The sequence below is a fragment of the Excalfactoria chinensis genome, chromosome 3, assembly GCF_039878825.1.
Source record: "Excalfactoria chinensis isolate bCotChi1 chromosome 3, bCotChi1.hap2, whole genome shotgun sequence".
Taxonomy (NCBI): domain Eukaryota; kingdom Metazoa; phylum Chordata; class Aves; order Galliformes; family Phasianidae; genus Excalfactoria; species Excalfactoria chinensis.
In genome coordinates, this window is record NC_092827.1 from 41,018,818 (window position 1) to 41,039,091 (window position 20,274).

Consider the following 20,274-nt stretch of genomic DNA (forward strand, 5'->3'; position numbering starts at 1 on the left):
GCTGCTTTTCCAGCAGGAAGAGTGGGAACTTGGTGGCACCAGTGTGGAGTAAAACAAGGCAAATTGATGAAAACAAGTGGAATAATCCCAATTCTAAAATAAACCTGCTTTATACACACCTTACCTTGGGTAACAAAACTTAAGTCTGCAGTCAACATCATTCAAGCCCATAATCTCATTGCTATGGCACATTTTTATTAAAATGGGAATCTCGCTGTTTACGGTCTCTTTTTAATATTGCCACTGGCAGAGGATGGGAGCCTGGTGAGTTGGTGCACACCAACTGATTGCTCTGCCTGAAGACAAGTCACAGCGGAGAAGCCTGTGTCATGTTCTGGATGGTCTTCTAGCTTCTGTGGGGTCTGGATGAGAGCAGTCATTTTTTGGATGATGTGAGGTGTCAGTTATAAGTACTATGGACTGTAATAAATTCAGAAGGGATTGAATACAAGGCGATGCGAGTTTTAAATCTTGATTACAAATAAATTGTTGGTATATTTAGATTTTTCTCTGGCAGATTTTGTACATGCTTGAAAAAGATGAAAATAGCTCTACACGTTCACTTGATATCTGATGTCCCTTTCTGAAGGTTGTACAGTACAGGGAAAGAACTGTTTTAAACCATCCAAGGAAAACTAGATCAGTATGTACTAGACGTAAAAAAATCAAGATAGTGAAATACCTGCAAGATGTGATGAGAGCAGCCGTGCTTATCCAGCTGCTGCAGAAACTGAGGCTTATCTAACAAATTACAGAACATATTAAAAATCAAAGCTAACACACTTCGAGCCCAATTAGCAGTACAAAAATTGGTAGTTGCGCATACATCAAAAAACCTCGTGCATGCTTCACTAGCCTTGGAAGCTGATGCTGAGGAGCTGGAAGGGAGCTCAGAGCACCAATAAAGAAGTGTGAGCAGGACCTGCACTGCTTTGTGGTTTGATTTAAAGCTGTCACTTTCCAGCTGGATGGAAACTGTTCTGCTCTCATCCTTCATGCTGTTTGGAAACAGAGACCCAGAGCCAAAATCTGATCTCATTCCCACTGCTGGAAGTATGCAGTAGCCCCACAGAAGCTACAGTCATTACTCTAAAATCACACTCATGCGTACATGTGTGAATCTGCCCTGCGTTGTTGCACGTACTTCAGGATGAAGGATGATGCTGTAAACATTGCAGTGCCAGTTGCCACATGGATGTCCTCCCAGTGCTTAATATAGGCATACAAGTGCATATTTTGTCCTGCCATTGCCTCCCAGCTGGCCAGCACTGGTCCACTTTCCTACCTCCTGCTATCCTTATCATTGACAACCAGCCTTTCCAACCAGCCTCCCAACCTGACCCCTCTGCAGTCCATAGGAGTGACACCGGGGACTCTGAACTTGGCACACATGGATGACTGCAGCTGCCCAATGGTGTGCCATGCACAGGGTCTGGTCCACGTGGTCTCAACATGTATCAGTTGTGGGGCGTGAGCCCAGGATTCAACCCAGTTGGAAGTGTAAGTGGGACCCTTCAAGCCAACCAGCATCTAAGCAGCTTGAACATCAAACGGCTGCACAGGGAAAGATGGAAGGAAGAGGAGAAAGCCACACTCACCCTGTGTAAAAGTGCTGAGCGCTTAATGAAGTATTTATTGCAAATAGTAATCAGCCAACTAGTTAAAAAACATCATCCTCAAAAAGTGCCTTTCATGCTGGTGAATGAAAGCAGCGGAAGGCTTTTTGTGCAAGATAAAGCGGAGGTCAACAAAATACAGACAGCCTAATTCAAAGATGTCAGTGCATGGTGGTCTGCATCACACAGAACTGGCACTAGAACCTCCCATGTGGGGCACTCTGTTGACAGGAGAGAAAAGTTTGCAGAAAACTACAGAGAAAGAGAGAGCGGAAACAAATTAGAGAATGGAAGAGCAGAGACGAGCTAAAAGGTAGAGAAGGAGCTGCAGAAGGTGTGAAGGATACACATATATGGTCATTGGTAGATGGAAAGGAAGGAAAAGAAGTGATATCGTCAGTGAGGAGCTGAGGAGAAAAAACTGAATGTAACTACAGAGGGGAGAGGATGGGGATGGGAAGTTTGGAGGGAATGGACTAGAGGGCAGAGGATTAAAAGGGAGAAAAGTGAGGATAAGGGATTAACTGACCTTTAAAGGCCTGTGTGGGCACATATAAAGTGTAGGCAAGGACTACATGAGGAGTAAATACGATGTGGAGAGCACAGGGAGACAGGCTGGAACACAGTGTGAGCAGATGGTCTGGTGGATAAGGCGCTGGATCCAGACCAGGAGGTCTGGGTTGGAACTTCTGGCTTCAGCAAAGGTCAGGATTAGCAGTGTTGGGAAGCAGGCAATGAAGTTACCCTTCATAGAAGTTTTGCTTCAGTTTTTTCAGCCTTCTGCTATTTTTTTCCATCAAGTGGCTGTGCGAAATCCATGTAATCGACTTCTATCTGTTTTTAGCCTTTTTCTACAGCACAAAAGGTAACTGTCTCTAGGAAAACCTTCCCATTCAGTTGTCCCTTTTGCCCTGTGAGGCCATCCATCAGCTCTCCTGAGCAGGCTGAGTCTCTCATGATACATCTGCCCAGCACCAGATACAATCTCTACACGCCATTGTAACACAAATAAATGAGTTTTGACAACAGTGACCTAACTTGCCTGTATTCAAACGGTTAGCAGTGTCAGACAGATCTCATTTACACTGCTAAAAATGTGGAATGAGTCTCCTAAACTTACAGCAGTGGCAGCAGATTGCTGGAATTGAGACTGACTTCCCATAATCACATGAACTGTGTAAGCAAGAAACTGTCTTTTACTACAAGGTTACTGAGAGGCATAAAATGAAAAGCTGGTGAATATTAACTTGCTACACAGCTACAGTTATAGTTGCTTTCTGAAGCTTTTGTGTTATGAAGAAGATTTAAAAGGTATTTTTCTTTAAATACTGACTCTTACCATATTTGTCAAAAGCTTTCTGCACGCTACAATATAGGAGCAATGCCACAAGGAAGACAGATAGGTTTTAGAGACAGTCATCTGGTTTTGGTGGAACCTGGGCACATGGACAATACTGTCACTGCAGCAAATGCTCAGGGTCAACATTACAGATCAGGAAACCATTGATGTGAGGAATAAAATTAATCACTGGCTTGGAATCATTGCAATTCAGATGTGCTTTCTCCACCTTTTTCCTACATTTCACCTGAAAGACACTAGAAGCTGCGTAACTGCTCCACTCTGTCCTCATCCCTGTACTGCTTGGTCCTCGTTTTTTTCCTGTTCTCTTTTAGAGATCTCTGGCAATAGGAAGCTGGTTTTCTCCCAGGAGAAAACTGGTTAGCAAAGATGTACTGCTATATAGAGGGAAAGCTCAATTTGTAAACATGCTCTGGAACAGGGCACAAAATGTGGGAACACCAATGCAATGGGGACTTTCTGAAGCTCATCTTCTTCTCTGCTTTATTTTCATTCCATTCACAGCCTGCCCGTGCAGCCAGGCAACATGTGCACACACACAGACATACACACACACACACACTCCTGTCCGAGCTCAAGCTCTCATTTTTGGCAGTTGCCCATAGGCCAAGAGGAGTGAGACTCCAGTCAGAGATGGAGCCCTTCCCGGCGTCCTGCTCAGTTATGGCACTTCCAAGAGACTCAGCTGTCTGAAGGATGATGAAGTGCTGGGGATGCTGAAGGAGCCAATAACTGTGGGTCAGCACGGCTGATTTTGAGAAGTTTTATTTTTAAATTCCACCGAGGGCTTCTCCTCAAGAACTTGTGGAAAGCTCTCAGTGAAGTCATGTTGAGATTAGGACGAGTTTCTGCTGAGCAGCACGGCTGAAAATCCTCAGCACTTTGGTTTGCTGCTAAGTGGAAAATGCAAACCGCCTTCCACAGAGCCTGCAGCTACAACACCAAACAAACAGGAGAAAGTGTCGGGGTCAGGTAGATGTGCAGCTAGAAGAGCTCTCTACCAGGAACCAGCAACTCTCCTGGGGGCAGAGGCACAGGGTTGGCCAGGAGTGGTTGTCTCCGCTCTTTGTGAGGGGGCTGGGATCGCATGTTAGGCTCTAGTTACTGTGGGACATGGCTGAGGCTTGACCTGCTTTTTTAGCCAAACCCCGGTCTTATGAACTCAATAGAAAAACTTACGTGGACCTCAGTGGGACCTGGGTTTGGCCTAACGTGCTGTATTTAACATCATGAGCGAGGGAAATATTTTTCTTGAGATTACAATTGAAAGATTCTTGGGTTTCAGCTGAAGCCTTATGGTGGCAGAGCATTGCACACGTTTTTTCCTTTCTGTTTCTTAAGTGAATCTTACTTCTTCTGCACTCAGCCTCCGACCAGAACCTCTATACCCAAACCTCAGTAAACACAGCTGCTGGGGGACATCCCCATGCATGCACCCTGTCCCCACATCCCCACTGGCCGCAAGCACCTGGTGGGGAGCTTGGACGGGGGAACAAAAGGAAACAGAGGCCGTAAATGCACGTCCGCTTTGCTGTGTGCTGAGGCAGGGGAATTGCTGGAGCTGGAGCCAGAAGGAGAGAGCTGTGTTAGAGTCTATCATATTTGTGAAGTACATATGTGATAATACCACTGCAACCACAAAAGAATTTACAGCAGGAAGCATTGCAGCTGTTGCTTATTAGCATTAGTACAAATTACACAAAGCAAATTGTTAGCAGACATGTTTCCATAATATTTAACTCATGGCAGTGAATAAAAGTGATTTTTTCTCAAGCAAAATTTTAGATTTCCAGGGGAATCGGTTTCCAATTGTCCATGAAGGGACTGTGGACTGGAAGGCAGCATGCAGCTATTGCAAGGGCTGAGGCAGTGTGTAAGAGATCTGCCCACTTTCTTTGGTGAGAGGGTGCAGATTCAAGATCCCATTTCTTGGTGAGAGAAGCAAAACCCACACGACTCCAACCAGTTATGGGCAGCAGTGTCTGGGACCTGCTCTGCAGTTGTCATGCTAAGTTTCTGCACACAGAAGAGGAAAGAGGCTCTTGCTGACCTGACATTTCCCAAGATTTTTGCCCCCAACTTGCTTATTATAAACTGTTTTCCTAGCAACCCCAGGCCTGTTGGTATGGAAGCAGCACAAGAGAGCAGAGCAGTCCCAAAACGCCAGCTCCAAAGGGAGGATGGAAGGGAAGTGGAGACCACGTCTACCTAGGAATGGACTGACATGCTTTTCCTTAAGAAAGAAAGACATGTGACTCTTGACAGACTGCTGACAAGCTGTAGAAATTGAGCAATTTGTTTCAGGGCAGTAACAGCCCTGAGTGATGCTTTGCATGCCTGTCTCAAGGGTGCCTGGCTGCATTAATCACAGTGGCCTGAGTTGCTAGCTCTGCAAAGGGCACCGTGCTCCTCCAGCAAGACAGCGCACTCAGAGCAGTGGAAGCATTCCTTTGGGCACTTCTGGAAACCCACTTAGGACTGGGAGGGGGGCACTTGTCAGGGTGGGAGATGGGGCCATGGCAGTGAGCCAGCGTGAGGGCAAAGGGAAAAGCTGCTCTGCAGCCTCCTGTTCTGCTACTCCACATGCTTTGCAGCTGGCACTTCGGCAATGGAAGAGCTCTCCCCACTTCCTCAGACTTTGCCTGCTTTTACGTTTTTCTTAAAGCAAAGGCTCATGAAGTATTGAAACCGCCTAAGCAGGTCAAGTGCCTTCCAATGCAGCTGCATTTAAAAGTAGAGAACAGGCAGATGCATTGCACACAAAGGACAAGCGCATCCACCCACCTGTTTGGAAGAGTTAAGAAGTGCAAGGGGTTGGATGCAGTCTGAAGTGAGAGCTGTGAACAGAATAGCAAACAAAGCAATTTGTACGAGCAGTATGTGAACAGCAGCTAACACTGTGTACTGGAAACACTGTAGCCTGAAACAGTGATTGAGCACCTAGTGGAAGGCAGGGCCAACCCAAATGAGCTCAGGTGCATGCAGTGCACCTGAGTGATAGGGAGGGTGGAGCCAGGATCCACCCCCTCCTAGACCTCATTTAATGGCTGGCAGTGGAGGTGAGAGTTTCCTACTGGAGATCCCTGCCTATCTGAGGCCTTTCAAAGGTAAGCAGCATTTTTTTTTCCCCTTTGTTTTTACTTCTATGGCTGATGCATTTGGGATTATCATTCCTTGCTGTAGCCTGGGACTCTGCTACCCTGCTGTCATTGCTTTGTTTTCCACCACATTATAGTATTACACCCAGCCAGGTGACTCTTGCTCTGAGCCTGACACACTCCACACAATGCAGTGTCTTAGCCTTCTCCCTTACAAGACTTAAGAGAGGAAAAACTAGTTATAATTGCAATAATGAGTGTCTCCTGGCTGCCTTTTGGTGAGGGGAAGAGAAAACAAAAACACCAAAAATACAAACATACAGCATGGAGTTTCTTTCATAAGCTTTACTTTCATGTAAAACCAAGTCACTAAATGCCTCCTCTGTGAAAGGCAACACGTTAAATATCATGGCTAGAACAGCCTGCCATGCCTAAAAGTTCCATATCAAATGAGATAGATAGCACCACTGACTGTATACATTAGATACATACATGAAAACTATTCCAGCACGTTAAATGTATGAACATTGTTGCCACTGCTGTGATGTTATCAGTCTTCTCCAGGAAAACATGATGAAATGCAAAATTCTTTTTCTTAAATGAAGGTGTTCCATTTCCAAGATGTCAAAATGAGGTTTTGACATTATTAAAAGCTGCAGTTTCAGTTAAACAGGGACTTGCATTGGAAACTGACAAACTTCTAGGAAGAGTTGAGTGTGACAAAATGGTGTTATCTAGCATCGAAGCCATCCAATAAATTCTAAGCAGCTCTGTGTGCTCTGATGCCATTGATGCCATAGTACATCAAGGGGGGGCCTTAAGGGGAGGGATTTAAACTATCATTTGGAAAAAAAATAAGTAAAAGAGAGGTTAGGATCCAAGGTATGGGGAAAATAAGGCAAAGGATTGTATGAGGACTCTGAAGATGATGCAATGAATTCAGCAAGACTTTTATCTATTTTGGGTATTGTTGTGGAGAGAGGATTTGCGTTTTTGTTGTTTGTGTTTTTTTTAATGTAAGTGTGGAAAACAAACTGTATGGTTCTCGTGTTGTGAAGCAACCTCTGTCTCAGCCAGACACCCCCATGAACAGGCACGGATACAGAGTGATGCAGGTGGGTGCCATGTTCTAAGAATCAGCCTGTGTAGGTACATTGCATCTCTGGGTAGCACGTGACTTTTCATTTAGCTTCCTTACTTCAGCTATTCATTTTAGAGATGTTTTAATGTTGAGATGAGATCTGCAGAAAGCCATCCAGTCATGTCAGCATTCAAGTCTGCAAACATATGCAGACTACTTTGTTCATTTGGGGGCAGTTCCCAGGAGTTTACTGGAAGTCTTGTGGGATGTTGTTAGCCGTATCATGGGTGATCTAATAGTGATAGGACAAGGGGGAATGGCTTTGAACTGAAGAGGGAAGATTTAGTTTAGCCATTAGGAGGAGATTCTTTATGCAGAGGGTGGTGAGGCACAGGCTGCTCAGAGAAGCTGTGGGTGCCCATCCCTGGTGGCACTGAAGGACTTTCAGGGTTAGATCTCGAAGTGGTACCTTTCCATATGACTTATATTCCAGCAACATGCACCCAAATGAATTTCATTCCATGAGGTATTTTTTTTTTGTAATATTCTGCTGTACGAAGCTGCCATGGATGCTTATCTCGCTTATTATTAGGGCTCTGTTACCCAATTCTGTTGAGGTGAGCACCAAAACAACCTCCTTGTCGTGCACCAAGTGTTTAAACTGTATGGATGCGTCCCTTCATAATCCTCCATTTGTGCAGGATGAAGATGAGGGCATACCCACTCCACAAATCACTTCCTCACCCTTTGACCTGCTTTTCTCCCTGCCTGGATAAATAGAATATCAATGAGCACCTCTCATATTTGTGTAAGAGGCCGGAGAGTATTACTTTGTGTCTACTTGAAAACATGAGCATATATGCTGAAAGCAAGCATGCATCGTCCTCTGCAGCAGTGCAACCAGGCAGTGGCCCTACAGCACCCACCTTGGCCCTAACAGTTGCCACAATGCACAGCGGCGTGCCCTCCTCATAGGGAACATTCCCATCTGGCAAACAAGAACAAACCCAGAAATTCTGGTTCTTTTTCTTTGCTGCAAACCATACGTCAGGCAGAAAGGTGGGGAGATGATGGCTGAACGTGCCAGACACCGTGGGAGCCATCCACCCCCTCTTCAGCTTAACAGGAAACATCCTGTCAGAAACACTTTCTGCATTGGGACTTTTCTTGAAATAATTAAGTGTAAACGGTGACGGCTTGTCCTGCTGGGAGCCTGCGATACCTCCTGGGTATTTAGAGATGTGCTGGCTAGGAGAGTCAGATGGTCAGAGCTCATCAGATGGAAAGCACCATGTCATCACAGCTCCAGCCTCAAGTCTATTAGGGCTGCTCCCTCTAGTGGGAAAAGGTTCTTCAGCTGCAATAAAAAACCTTTTCCCTTTTTTTATTTCCTAAAAATAATAATAATAAAAAAAAGCCACTTTTTTTTCTTCTTAATTTTCATTCTTCTTTTTTCTTCTTGCTTTTTTTTTTTTTTTTTTTTTCCCCCCCAAACTGAAGAATTCAAGTTTTCCAGATGTCAGTGCAAGACACAGGGTGATTCCTATTCAGTGCTGGCTGACCAAAGGGCACACATCCCCCAAACCCTCTGAACACAGCAGCCCAGCCAGCACTGCATCCCACCCCATCCCTGCCCGGTGGATAGCCAGTGGTCTTTCTGCCAGCAGTCACTGTTTGCTTCTGATTTCCCCCTTCTGATTACAAAAATAGGACTTATATAATCATAATAATATTAATGGTACAAAATAATTACTGTAATTATACACTTTTTGGCAAATTATTAACACAAAGAAGCCCAAAAGCTTCCATTTGACTTAAAAAAAAGGAAAAAAAGAAAAAGTGAAGATGCACAAATGTTAAAAAAGACAAAGTCTTTGTTTAAAAAAAGGGCAAAACAATCTGCAAAGGAATGCATTTCTGTAAGGCAGCGTGTTACCTAGAGTTTTCTCTGTCTAGATTTAGGTTAGATTCTGCTGTTGTTCAGGAAGCTGTTAGAACTTGGCTTGCTTGAGCTTATCAATGTGGTAGCACAGTTTCAACGCAGGTCCCAGCTTCAGCCCCAGGTATTTCATGATCATGTCACTTTTCAGCAGCAGCAAAGCGTTGCCATCGATCTCCTGGTTGCAGAAGAGAGAAAGAGAATCAAAGTATGTGAACCCCCTGCTTCCAGCGCCACAAAAGCAAGATGGCAGCCCTGTGTCCTGGCGCATTACCCAAGGTGGATCAGAAACGGCACTTCCTAGATGGAAATGTCATGAATTTTGAAATTTCATTTAAAAATTGAAGGCTGAAATAGGATAAAAGGAAACTCAAAGGAGCCTTTAATCAAATATTACTACTTATTCTTCAAGGATCTGTAAGGTTTGGCAGTGTTTTCAGTTCTGTGGTGGTAAAATCATGAGGGTTTTTTTTTTTGCTTGAAGTCTGAGAAAACAGGTTTATCTTGAGAGAAAGGAGTGAGCGATGGAAGCACAGAGCCATGTGACCTCATAAGCTGCTCATAGCACACCTCTGAGTCTCAGGTCCAGCTTTGTTCCTGGCTATCTGCATATTTCATGTCTCCACAGTGCTCGTACACCCAGTGATACAAGCAATTAATTTCTTAAATTGAAGGCAGTAGTACCACAATGCATTTGATTTATTAATGAAATTTACTTGAACTTAATTTAACTCCCACATAATTGGTGGAAACTGTTTATACCTGACCTGCTGGCTTGAAAAACCTTTTGTAAATACAAGGTGCTGTACTGAGCACCAAATAGCACTGGTGTACAGTGGACGCTGTTTCACTGCAAGTTCTCCTATGACTGTAAGGCACAGAAGCTTCCAAGTACAATGCCCTTCTTCATTTCCTGAGCTTGCCTGTTTGTTTGTGTTTTCCCCAACTGTATTAGGGGATCTGCTTAAAAATACTACCTCTCCTCTTGGTCTTCACCTCACTTTGATACTTGGAGAGCTAAAACATAACTAATGAATGTGAGTGCATAAATACAGACAGGAGCGCTAATGCTGCATATATTGTATTTGATGGTTTTCATGGTGTGTCTTTCCTCTGTGATCCATTACCTACTAATTAAGCAATACTATGGATCCTAATTTGCCCTGATCATTATTATTGCATTCAGCAGGTGATTTAGCTGATGAGCTGTTAAGGTCACTTTCTGATTAACTCAATCAATTGATGCTCTTCATTCTGCAACCCCCCACACCATCCATTACAAAAACTCTCTTTACTCTCCCCCTCTTCTTCCCATTATTTTAAAGAAGCTAAGGAAAGGAAGATTAAGCATGATATTTAAATTAACATTTGCTCAAGAAAGAAAACTGTACACCTGGAGCTGTGATGCCAATGGATAAAAACACTGTCAAGGTGTTTGGTGTGAATGCAACTGTTTCTTAATGTTGAGTTCAACATTTTCCCTTCCAACCTTGTGATTCTATGATTCTATGATTTTATTATTTCCTCTATTACGATGGAGTAGAGGTCAAAATTAAACTCCATGACTAGAGTATGCCAGAGGGTGAATTCATATCTAATCAAATACCCACTTATTTGCCAAATCCCTGTACAGATTGTTGGCTTGACTTCTCTCCAGTATTATTGTGTCAGATCTTAAAATAGTAATAATAATAGATTTAAAAATGTGGGACTCTATAGCATGGTTCCCAAGTTTGCAGTAGAAGATCTTGAGTCAGATCTGGAGCTGTTAAATTCAGTGCAATTAGCTTGTTTCACATGCATTTGTTGAGATCTGGCCCACTGCAAGTTAGAGTGCTGCCATTTTCCTGCAAGAAATGGGGATAGCAGATGTGTAAGCTGCAAGATAAAGTGAGTATGAACATACAGCTTCCAGCACAAGGATTTCACCCGGTGGTTGATTCACGCTTCTGCTCCTGGTGAGGCGAGCAGAGTGAGAGCCATGGTCACCCTGTTGCATGTGCTGAAGCTGTGGCCAATGTGGGCTACACCTCCCTGCAACCAGGAAAATGGCTCTGGGCACTGCGGTCAGTACTCACATGGACCAATATAGCAATGGGAAAGAGTTCTGTCCATATGTGAGGTACCTCCCCACCTTTCCCCTCCTTGTGGCCCCACCACCTTCTCCCTCCCAGTGTCATAGCTCAGATGAGCTGACTGCCAAAGCAACAATTTCAGGTGATAACTGGGCCCTGTCAATGACAGTGAGTGCTTCTAAGTAAATTATGCACCTGCTTCATAGAAAGATTGAATATACAGGAAGATATGGCTAAGGTTAATGGACTAATCACTTGTCTCTCACCCCTGGGGTCTCTGTATTAATCCAGATGAGATTTGAAGGCTGAAAAATTGCAGGGGTATATATAACTCCAAGGCATAATTGAATTGTGTAGCAATCTTACCCAGGTTCTCAAACCTACTGCATATTTTACAAGGAAACCAATAATGAGTAGAGCCCATAGGTGCTGGGTGCTTGACAAAGGCTGACAGAAACAGTCTTCAGTGGATATTTAGCTTGGTCTCTTTGTTTGCAGAGCAGTGATAGTATTGTGGCATGGCATGCTTCAGAGCAGCAGGCCAAGTGAGCCAAGATTAAATAATCTTCCTGTGAGTGTACCTGGCAGTGTGTGCTTCACAGACCAGGGCAATTTTCTCTGCTGATATACAGCTCCTTCTACTAGTCTCAAAAATTCATGCCAAAGCAAGTTTCTTTAAGTCTACATGTGTCTTATTCATCTTTCTGATACATACCTGGTCAGCGTGGGCCATCTGACTTCTCTGCAGAAGGCAGGGAAAGAAGGCTAGCACCTGGCCTGCAATCACAGGTTTGATCCTAGCATGGCTGCACCTGCTCTGTTCTCATCCCACTGCCCTGCCTGCAGATGTCAAATGGCCTCAGCCCTTGACTGCGGTGAGCATCCACTGAGGCTCATGCTCTGAATTGGTTGAGGAAGGCTGGATGAGGCTGAAGACGCAGCTAGATGTGGTGCTACCAACTCCAGCAGAAACAAGAAAGTCCTGATCAGATATGTGTTTACAGTCTACTTTACTAATTAGAATTTCTACCGCTAGAGATGGCTTAATGAAGGCAACTATCGTATTCCCCAGTGGGTCAGCAGGTCGTTTAAGTTTGGTTATGTTGTTACATAATACTAAAAACCCGCAAATTTTCTGGTTCAGGCTTCTGCTTTACATACATGTTTTCTGAAGAGCTCCACGTGAGGACCTAAAGCGTGTGGGTCTGCATCCTTCACAAACCAAATCACGTCGTCCACAGTCCAGTTCAAAGGATTCTTGCTTGATGGCCGAGCCACGTCTTGTCGTTCTGGCGAAGGACTCGAGGCTATCAGTACAGAAAAGCCCACAACAGCACGTTACAAAAGCATGCAGTGATTTCCTTGGTTTGTGGGTGTGCAGCAGTGCAGCAGCCCCACATGTTGGACACTGGCTATGTGTGCATCAGCCTGAGCTGATGGGGAAGGAAAGAAGGGACTTGGCAGTTTTGGATCTAACTGCTTACCAGGAGATACGATCCCAGCTGGTGAACTGTGTTAAAAAACATGAAACCCTCAGGTTCCTGCTGAGGAAGGAACAATGTGCCAGCTGCCAGCCTCTTAAACAGAGCTGCCCCTGCTGTCTGATCTGCAAGCAGTGGGGATCTCAGCTCCAGAAGACACCACCCTCCCACCTGGAGGCATTAAACAAAGGAGCTTGCCACTGAATGCAAAGGCTAGGAGATAAAATAAGGATTTAGCAAATATTTTCTCTTCTTTGCATTCAGACACAGATTTTTCTTGGAGCTTAGAAGTGGGTTCCTAGTGAACGTTCTGCTAATCTTAGGCTCAGGCGAAGCTGAGAGTCCCCAGTGAATGCCTATTTGGAGACCTACTAAAACACATGGAGATGAACACTGCACATGTGACTTTTTAATGGTGTAAGCCCTGGATGATTTAAGGTCACTTTGACTTGCTGTAGCTTTAAATCAAGTGAATAAAGGCATATTGGAATGAAAGTGCATTTATGTTTTTATTCTTAGTCTCTGCAGAATTATAAATCTTTGCCTTGGATGTGTATAATTTGCACACATACACTCACCCTTATGTTGCCTCAGTATCCCAAGCACTGCATTATGCTAGGTTACAGGAAATCCGTTTACTGTTTTTTGTATCCACGCAATGCAAACTTTATATTAGCAGGCAGCAGCACAGAAATGGGTGAGATGTTACTTGCTGAGACCTGCTCATCAGTTCCTGCTAAGGCTCAATTTTCAATGAGAGGCGCAAGTGGTAAACAGGCAGGCAGAAAGGGAAGCAGAAGAGTGCAAACAGAAGGAGATCATGGACAGCTAAACTGGAGCCTGGAGAGGCCCCAGGTAGCAAAGAGGGGAACCAGAATGGCTTCAAGCTATTGAGAAGGGCTGAGCCCTCGGGAGGAATTCTGAGTTTAAAACAATGGATAAAATGTATGAGAATACCACGCATGGCTCAAAGCATCGTGATAATGCATATGAGCAAATGCAGTGGGCTGGGTTGGTGGCTTATGTAAATCCTTGTTCCGATGACTTCAATAGGGCTGTGCTGATTTATGTGAGCGGGGGTCTGCCCATACATGCACAATAATGGCTTTATATGCATATTGGTCCTTTTTTCTTATCCCACAGCATAATGTAATGAGGTATATTTTGCAGTTATGAAGGATGGACTGTAGTAAGCAGCAGTGCTATGAATGTGTGAATCTGGTCGATGGGCTTTGTAATGGGATGTGATGTAAATATCATGATAATTACACTCTCATTTGCTAAGTCACTGTTCTGGATATAAAGGACAAGGAATAGCCGCAGGTCCTCTTAATTAGACAGCGAGGATTTGTGTTCATACGGACTCATGCGACCCTGGGCTCCGCTCTCAGAATAAATGCAATACACAGTGGTACAGACACCATCTGGACTCTTTGGCACGAAGCGATGAAGATGAAGAGTGCAAAACACACGGGGCAATTTCAGCCAGCCCCTGGATCATCAGTAATATTGAGCAAGTTTGTCAGGGATGAGTGAGAGAACCACGACTTGCCTGGGAGCTGGAGGAGCCAGCACATGCAGGAGGCTGCTGCAGTCTGATATGCCAGCAGCACAAGCTGAGTGTGGGCACCACGAACCAAGGGCAAGGGGAAAAAACAGGCTCTTGTGAACCAGAGGGAAAATAGAGAGATGAGAGAAAGGCTACTCAGTGACTGAAAGTTTGCATAAGTTTCAACACCACAGCAATAGTGTGGTCAGGGGACGTGTACCAAGGATCACACATTTTTTTCCCCTCAATTTGCATGACTGCAAGGAAACCCCAGAGGGCTTTGCCTGGGATTCACACTGGGTGAAAGGAGAGCAGCCCTGGGCCCAAGTGACTGCTGCCTGAAATACAATGCTTCCAGAAATGACCTTCTTCCAGAAATGCATTGCTTCCAGAAATGCCAGGAAAGGGTAAAGGGAAGTAGCAAGCCCCTGGGAACAGCTGGGAGCCTCTGCAGGCATTAGAAATATTGGTAATATAAGGAAGTGGGGTGAGAAGAAAAGGTTGAAATGACAGGGTGAACTCTACTCAGTGTTCCGCAGTCTAGCAATCAATAGCATAAATCTGATTTTTTAGAGAAATATATAAATGACCTTTCTAAAGAGTCTACATAGCCAGAACTCTTCCAGCCTCCAGCAAGTGAAGGTAATCCTGTCAAAACCCCTATCTTAAGTATCATATAACTATGTAGAAACGAAAAGTATGCATAGACATGAACTCTATTTTAAATCTATATATATATCTAGGTTCGTGTCCTATATTCTCTGCTGCTTTTTCATGAATTGTGTTATTTTCCTTGCATGTAAGTGGCTACCTTTAAATGCTGCCAGTAGAGCTGGGATACCATCAGTTTGCAGACAGACGTCTCAAAAGCAGTTCATAGCTGGTGAGATTGGAAGCAATCTGTTTTTCCATATCTTTTAAAACCTGTTTTGTTTCCTAATAATTTATTCTGTCTTTTTAACTTTGTAATTTACCCATGTAAGTGTAATTTCTTTATTTGGGAAAAAAAAAGAAATAAATCATTTCATGCCTACACAAAGGCAAGAGTTCTCTGTTTCAATAGCATCACTTTGCTAAGAGATTATATTAAGCACAAAAGTGTTTGATGGCAGCAGGGCAAGTACTATACATTTTTTCTTATCTGAAGGTATTCACATTTAACCTAAGAATTAGATAAATGAGGAAGTCTCATGTCTCCTGGGTATCCTATGCCATCCTGTCATCAGAATTAATCAAGATGATAATGAATACTCAGATTACAAAGAGATGGGAGTGCTCGGGACCAATAATTATTTTTAGAGATCGTAATCTAGGTCAAATCCAATTTCCTGTTTTTGACAGGTGGCAAAAAAAAAAAAATTGTCAAATTAATGGAATGAGATATGGAAATTCAGGCAATCAAAGGGAAGCACTCCCCCTCCTGCCTGCGTTGGTACTGGAGAGGATGGGGAAGGGGCTCCCTGCAGGGGAAGGCTCTTGGGGTGTCCCAGCTGAGACTGCTGCAGGGATGGCTGGAAGTACAATATCAGAGCCCAACACCCAACGAAGCCAATGGCAAGAGAGTCTTGGTGCAAAGGAGCCAGAGGCTGAGCTCTTGCCCTTCAGGCCTTTTTTCAGAGCCCACTTCATGCTCCAGATGTTCCTGAGAAAGAGGGTGAAAGGAGGGAAAGCCAACAGCTTAGTGGCTGCAGGGCCACAGTGAGGAAATACAATGCTGAAGTGGAGTTAAACCTGTGAAAGAAGGGAAGATAAATAACAGACTCCCTAAATATGTTCTTGGCAAACAAACAGAGCCCCGAGGGAGTGTGGCCATTGATAGATAAGAGTGGAAAGGAAGTGACAGATGAACTTTAATATTGCTGCAGGCCTAAATGATTTCTTTGCCTCAGGGGAAAGGGGTGGGGATGAAATTTTAAAAGGCTCTCTCTGATCGTACTGGAGCAGTTAATGAGGAGCAGCAGATCCATTGAAAGCAAGCACAAGTAGCAGGCCCTCAATGGCACGGAGAGATAGGAAACGCATCTTTAAAAAGCCCTCCCACTGCATGCAAGGACAGGAGGAGGGCTCTGCAGGAGAGGCTTCCTGAGACAGCAGGCTGCACCAAGCTGGAGAAGATGGCAGCATCCACTGTGTGGCATGGGGACGTGATGCCATGACTGCCAGAGCAGCCCTGCTGATTGAGATCCAGCCATAAACTGGTGGCAAATGCTTATTGGGGCTTTTCTTGCCTCTCTTTCGAAGGAGAAACAGAAAAGCTCAGCGCAGGTGCTGAACCTTCCAGGTTGTGAAACTGACCTCAAAACCTGGCAAGCAGTGCATACAGAAGAAGTGGGACCAGGGCTGAGCTTCTCTTCCCTTGCCATTGCCCAGAGGAGGTGCTCCCCTGCAAGGTGCTGGCAGCATTCGTCTGCAAAAAACAACCTTCGAACCCTGTGCCTGAAATGCTGTCAGGAAATAAATGTATTAAGCAAGTGTGACGGTCTCTTTAACAAAGACCCTCGGGGGTAATAATTAACTGCTAATATTGGATAATAAAATCTGCATAAAGCCCCCAGGCTACAGGCAAGGCTGAAGTTGTTATGTCGTGGCTGAACGCACAGTTCTTCACTCTCGGGATAAAGGGTTTGTTTGTCTGTTACATAAGCAGGCTTGGAAAGGTTTATGGTTTACGATGTCCTTGACTATCCCTTCCCAGATTTAAGAGCTTCAGTTTGGCAGATGATGACAGCAAAGTGCACGTTTATCTCTTAGCAGCCCCAACTGGCTTTCTGAAATGAGATTTGTTTGTTTGTTTGTTTGGAATTTTTTAGCATAGTCACGGAGAATTAGGCATCATGCTTCCAATCGCATTAATGAGAGCTTTGGGTTTTAATCTCATCCATTCCCCTTGAAAAGCTCGTTCTGCTATGTGCTGAGATATGCTTTGCCGTTATGGTTTTTTTTTTCCATGATGTTTGCCCACCCTGATAAATAAGGCATGTTATTTTTCTGATATATCAATAAATAAAATAGATTGGCTTGAGGCTTTGGAGAGAAATTCTTCCTCTTTTTAATGAGCCCTGTCCATCCCTGTCTTTAAGTAAGCAAACCAAGGAGGATTAGAATGGATACATGTAGGCACCGATTACTCATCTTCACCCGTTTATGATTCAGCAGCATATGAACTGTCCCTAGAAAGAGGAAAAGCATACACAGAAGCACAGATTCCTAAGACCTTTGAGAGAGATTTTGCCAAGACAGTAATCAAACTCTAGCGTAGCTACACTGAAGCGATCATGGGAAGATGCATATTTAGAAGGCTGTGATTACTATTAAAGTATAAAGAGAAAAATGCATGAAAAATAGGATAGCTGTGAAAAAATAGATTCTCTGCCTTTAAGGAGAAGCAAACAGTGCTTTGTAGAAACCCACTATGGGAATTCCAGCAGTACAGAGCTGTGCTACAGTACTGACGCTATGGCAAATGGAGAAGGAAATGAAAGCAGACTGCCTGGAAGCAGCACCTTTTCTCTAAGCATAGAAGGGTTGCTGTAATAAATCTGTGGGCACCCTGACTTCGTGGCTGTCGCTGTGTTGTACATCTCAGTCACTGAAAACACCATGGTCATAGGCAAGAGCCAACTGCTCTCCTCTGCTTCTAAGAAAGCATCCCCAGAGGCAGGGAATATGTTCAGGAGAAAGGGGATGGTGGTGGCACAAATGTGCACAAATCACCGGGGCAGGTGTACAGAGGTGCACAGAGCACCTAGAACACAGGCAATTGCTAATCCTCCTGTTGGAGACCTTGATGGCAAATCCATCTGATATGCTTGCTTATGTATGTGCAGACCCTTATGTTTTTCAGCTTCAGTCTCCTGAACATAGATTCAAATCCATTATACAAAGGCTTTTCTCCACATAATGCACTTTTTAAGCACAGGAACTTTACCATGTTATTATTATTATTAATGCTGAAAATGTGCAAGGGATTCAATAAGCCATCGGATAAAATAAGGGAGAAAAACCTATGACAGATTAGTCAATACGAATCCACCACTTCTGGCTCAAAGTCCTTTAGTCACCAATTTCTGAAGGTGGAGAGGGTGCTGGAGGAGCACTGCTGTGCCTGCACTCAACTGTGCCCTGAGGCATGCCTCATGCTGGAGACAAGATGCACAGCAAGGCAGAACTCCAGCCTCAGCTGCTCTGACCTTTTCCTGTATGCTACGAAGAGATAACCAGAATGATAAAGATTTTCAAACCAAGCAACTAACAACATTGTTAAATCTTGGCTCATTGCAGAATCCCTTGCAGTTTCCAGGGGAAATACAAGGGCAGAAAGACAATGTAAGGAGCTAATGCTGGACAAAAGGTTTAGGGGGAACCAGCAAGGCTACAGCAAATATATCAAGAGGAAAAAAAGTAACTGGAGTGACAGTAGATTCCATTAATAAATAAGGAAGAGGAAGAAATTAATGACTTGAAAATGGCTGAGATATTCAACTCCTTTGTTAGATCTACCTTCAAGATGAAAAATGCATAAATGAAGTTTGAATAATTAGTAAGGGGTGAAGACACTGTTCAAATGGCTACAGATAAAGACCTGTTAATAAAGAAACTGAACAATGCAAATAAAGATAAAGTTAGCAGAAGTTCAGGGAATCACCTATCGCATTTGATGAACTCAGGTCTTTTCTGGGGTGAAAGAAGCCATGGCTGACAGGGAATATAGCACAAAGCTGGTGAAGAGCAAATACACTCCAGGATTAGAAAGCACACTTGCCACTGCCTCAGCCAGTTCTCTCCTGATGCTGTGAGTATCTGTGACCATCTGCCTTGTTCTGCCTTACACCAGGCTGCTCCTGTAGTCCCACTTGCTCCCCTCACCTCAGCTGTCAGGAAAGCTTTCCTGGAGGGAAGCCATCTTTTGCAACGAGTCCCATTTTAAGAGGGCTTGTCACCAGCAGAGTGCCCTTAATGGGCAGAGCAATCAACCCAATGAGTCTAAAGCCTAGGAGAATACAAAGAGAAGGGAGAGGAAGGGTCATTGAATGCAGTGGTTCCCGTGGCATCTCTTGGATCTGCAGATAAACTTCTCATGACTTTTCTTCCCTAAAGGATAAAAAAGCCTTGAGCAGTGAGCTGGGTGATTTCTAAAAATATGTTTTTTTTCTGGGCAGTCTTTTTCAAATAAAGCTCGCTCTAGTTTGTATTTAATGGGGGCAGGGTTGGCTACACATCTAGGAAGAAAAATCTTTTGCTAAATTGTTTGATAGGCACTAATATTTGAGTTTGTTCTGCGTAGTACTTTGTACACAGCTGGTGTCGCGCAATTAACCTGCCTGTAAGCAGTATCAGTCTTGGGGAGAAATGCCTTATATATTAATATTTATATCTGTAAATTGATAATGGTGGCTGTGATTGCCACTCGATTATACATAATACATACGTTTACATAATTAATAACTGCATTAGAAAACATTCACCGTTTTACTTAATGATGAACAGATTGATTTTGTGTTTACATAGGTTATTATTTCTCCTTCTGAGTGAAAGCATGCACGGTCTGAGTGCATGTCAATGCAAGTGCACCTTGCTAACCTTCCTTTGAATTTAGGAATGAGTTAAGACCCCAGCATGGCACCAGCATAGCAGCACACAATGCTAATAGGAATATTATTATATTACCACTTGTGTTTCCTTCAGGATAGGTCCCATTCCTTGTTGGGCTGGAGGTGTGGTGCCGCAGGCTGGCAGAGGAGGACCTCCCTGAGGACACCGGTGCAGGACGATGACTGCAGGAGGAAGAGGAGCCTCCAGCAGGATGTCCATCTGCAGGACTCTGTCGCATGGCATAGGTGGAGCCCACACAACTGAAGGCAGAGTCAGTAGGATCCGTGCTGTACCGCTTCATATTAGCTGGATCCAGGTAATCCTCAGGGATGACTGTTTCTGCTCAACAAGAAAAGAATCAGTAAAATGGAACCAACATTTAGCTTCGCTTCAGATTTTCTGTACAGACTGCTGGATGGCATGGATAGGCTGGACCCAGGAGGCATCTTTGCTGAGAATTAATAGACAATAAGGGGAAGCACA

General features: G+C 44.1%; 1 protein-coding gene across 2 annotated transcripts in view; it reads right to left on the reverse strand.

Annotated features, from left to right (window-relative positions):
* Positions 1-6,460: 6,460 nt before the first annotated feature.
* The window catches only part of SCML4 (Scm polycomb group protein like 4), a 54,842-nt gene continuing 41,028 nt past the window's right edge, over positions 6,461-20,274 (reverse strand). For both annotated transcript variants that reach the window (XM_072332340.1, XM_072332339.1), the window contains exons 7-9: positions 19,867-20,130; positions 12,331-12,476; positions 6,461-9,272 (exon numbers count right to left, since the gene is read on the reverse strand). In XM_072332340.1, the coding sequence (XP_072188441.1) occupies positions 9,147-9,272; positions 12,331-12,476; positions 19,867-20,130 (536 nt within the window). In that variant the 3' untranslated portion in view covers positions 6,461-9,146. The remainder of the gene's footprint in view (positions 9,273-12,330; positions 12,477-19,866; positions 20,131-20,274) is intronic.